We start from the raw sequence: 3281 nt of genomic DNA, 5'->3' as shown, positions 1-3281 counted from the left end.
TTCTAAAAAAATTTTTTTTACTTTAATTCCACTTTCTTTACTTGAATTTTATCAAGATTCAAGGAAATCCACTGTTAAAAAAGACAAGTTAAAAAAAGTTTTATAGATGCATGATGCTTTCAAAGTCTGTCAGTATATTAACTATATTCAATTATAAATATTATAAATTAAAAATATTACATTCTTATAATTATATGAAATTATTGAATTATATTAAGTTAAGGAAGCCCTTTAACAATGAGAATAAAGATCTATTCTATTCCCATTGTTAAAAAGCCGAGTTAAAAAAAAAATCTCAATAGATGCATGATGATTTCAAGGTCAGAGAGTAATTATATTAAATTATAAATATTACAGAATAAAAATATATTCATATAATTATTTGAAATTACATTTATTTTTGCCATTATATTTCTTACATCTATAAAAGGATTTTATATAGTTGTCATTTTTTTAAGAACTTTAATTGTATATTCTATTATTATGTTTTGTATGATTTATTATTTTTAGTATTCATTGTTTATTCTATTATTTTATTATTATTATTATTTTCCATGAATGTAGCATTAGATGATACAACGGTAAAAATGTTTGTGATTATGATTTTGGCCATAAGCTGCTCTACCACAGATGGATCGATCATAATAGGACCAGTAACTTAATAAGACAAAATAAATAGGGTCCATTTTAATTTAGTCACTTTGTCGCCCTCTTGTGACCGCACTTGTTGAGATCTGTGGAGTCATTTTTAGAGTAAGGACATTTTTACCTTTTGATAAAAAATATTTTTCTAATTCCGTAATATGCACCAATAAATTGAGCATTAAAACACATTTTAAATTATTTTCATAATTAATTCTAAAACTTGAAATGAATAAAAACAGTAGTGTACTACATTAGTGAATTTTTAAAATAATTTATTTTTTAAACATTTTATAATATCATTATTTTCATAATTCTAAAACTTTAAATGAATAAAAGCAGTAGTGTAATACATTAGTGAATTTTTAAAATTTATTTTTTAAATATTTTATAATATAATTATTTTCATAATTCTAAAACTTTAAATGAATAAAAACAGTAGTGTAATACATTAGTGTTTTTTTTTATCATTTGTTTTTTAATTTTTATAAAAGAATTATTTTCATAATTAATTCTACAACTTTAAATTAATAAAAACAGTAGTGTACTACATTAGTGATTTTTTAAATAATTTATTTTTAAAATATTTTATAATTGAATTATTTTCATAATTAATTCTAAAATTTGAAATGAAGAAAAACAGTAGTGTACTACATTAGTGATTTTTAAAAAAAATAATGTTTTTTTTTTATATTTTATAATAGAATTAATTTCATAATTAATTCTAAAACTTTAAATGAATAAAAACAGTAGTGTACTACATTAGTGATTTTTTTTTAAATAATTTGTTTTTTACATATTTTATAATAGAATTATTTCCATAATTAATTCTAAAACTTTAAATGAATTAAAACAGTAGTGTACTACATTAGTGATTTTTTTTAAATAATTTTTTTAAAATATATTTTATAATATAATTATTTTCATAATTCTAAAACTTTAAATGAATAAAAACAGCAGTGTACTACATTAGTGATTTTTTTTATAATTTATTTTTAAAATAATTTTTTATTCATTATACTTCAATTAAAAACAGAAGTAAACTGCATAAGTTAATTATTTAAGATATTTTTTTCAACATTTTTTTTTTATTTATTAAAAAAGTTTAATTAAAACACTGCATTAATGTCATGAGTTATTTTACATTTTTAATGCAGTTTATATTACATTTGATCATTTTAATGTAGTTTAATAGAAAAGATCATATAAAAATAGTGTTGAGCACATTGCATTGTGGGATACAGTATGCCTCAGTGTTGTTGTTAATTGTGTGTCTGTGTGTGTGTGTGTGTTAATAAAAATATTTTTATATACATTTTTATTTATATTACATTTTATATTATATTTCCATGAAATTTAGTTATATTTCAATTAACTATATTTTATGTAGTTGTATTTGTCATTTTGAAATAAATTTAATTGTATGTTGTTATTGTTTTTAACTATTTTTCCGTGAATGTAGTTAGTCCTTGATGCTGTTACGCAATTTAAATAAGTGAATAAATACCCTGATTTCTCCATCCAGGTGCAACAGATCCTCAGTTTGTGCCCAAACCTGGCTCACCTGGATCTCACGCAGACTGACATCTCCGACTCTGCCTTTGACAGGTGGGCTCGCCTTCTGATTTGTGTCTTTTTTTGGAGCCCATTTGCCCTCGTGAATCTCACAACACGTCCGTTTGTGTTTTTCCAGCTGGGCGGAGTTCGGGGCGTGTCGTACTCTAGAGCGGCTGGATCTCTCGGGATGCGACAAAATCACGGACCGCACACTGAAGATCCTGTCACTGGGATTGGGCGACTTAACTACATCCAGCCCGGATCACAGAGCCAAGCTGCTGAAAGCCCCGCCCTCTCCCATCAATTTCCAGGACGAGTGTTCGCTCCCACCAATGGGACGCAGCTGCCAGGATCTCATTTTCAAGCGGAGACCTGGTGGGCGTGGCTCCGGCTGTGGCCCTGCCCACGTGTGGGTTCTCGACCCGTCCAAATTTGCCGACATCGAGGATGTGGCCGACTGGAGCAAACGAGGGGGCGTGTCTGTGCAGGAAAATGGGCGTGGTGGCAGCTCGTGCTGCTGTAGGAGGAGGCGGAGCTTCAGGACTGGTATTAGCTCCTCCTACTGGCAGTACGGCTCTATGGGCGACGCCCTCTGTGGTCACTCCACCTGCTGTACCTCCGACGTGGCGCTCTGGACGGTGAGAGATGCGCGCTGTGACCTCCAGGCCACAGGGGGCAGTGTTGAGTATCGGACTAAATGCTCGTTTGAGGGTGAATCTTGCCCCGAGCATCACAACAGGACTGACCAATCAGGAGCCTATCGGGCACTCAGGTTCCTCAGCCTGTCCGGATGCTATCAGATCACGGATCTCGGCCTGAGGTACGAAATAAACACAGTCGTAAGCGGGTTGTTGTCATAAAGCCACAGTTTAAATAGTAGTTTGTGGAAATACCTGAGAACTTTCATGATGCTTTAAACAAATGAGATCCGTCAGTAAAAGCAAATATGCTATTAAATACGTTCCCTTATTTCAAAAGTTAAATTAAATTTTTATTAAGTCAAGACATTTAGCTTTCAAGTTCTCAGGGAAGTAACAGTATTTTATATATGTGTGTGTGTGTGTGTGTGTGTGTGTGTATAT

The 3281-nt window shown here is 30.5% G+C and overlaps 1 protein-coding gene across 1 annotated transcript in view; it reads left to right on the top strand.

Moving 5' to 3' along the window:
* The window catches only part of LOC107702140 (F-box/LRR-repeat protein 5-like), a 15430-nt gene that overhangs the window by 7110 nt on the left and 5039 nt on the right, over window positions 1–3281 (top strand). Inside the window, exons 6-8 of the mRNA XM_016504384.1 lie at window positions 631–653; window positions 2139–2250; window positions 2336–3019. Of these exons, the coding sequence (XP_016359870.1) occupies window positions 631–653; window positions 2139–2250; window positions 2336–3019 (819 nt within the window). The remainder of the gene's footprint in view (window positions 1–630; window positions 654–2138; window positions 2251–2335; window positions 3020–3281) is intronic.

The sequence above is a fragment of the Sinocyclocheilus anshuiensis genome, unplaced genomic scaffold, assembly GCF_001515605.1.
Source record: "Sinocyclocheilus anshuiensis isolate Anshui unplaced genomic scaffold, SAMN03320099.WGS_v1.1 scaffold1762, whole genome shotgun sequence".
Taxonomy (NCBI): domain Eukaryota; kingdom Metazoa; phylum Chordata; class Actinopteri; order Cypriniformes; family Cyprinidae; genus Sinocyclocheilus; species Sinocyclocheilus anshuiensis.
The sequence above is the reverse complement of the archived record's forward strand: the minus strand, read 5'-3'. Positions and strand labels throughout refer to the sequence as shown.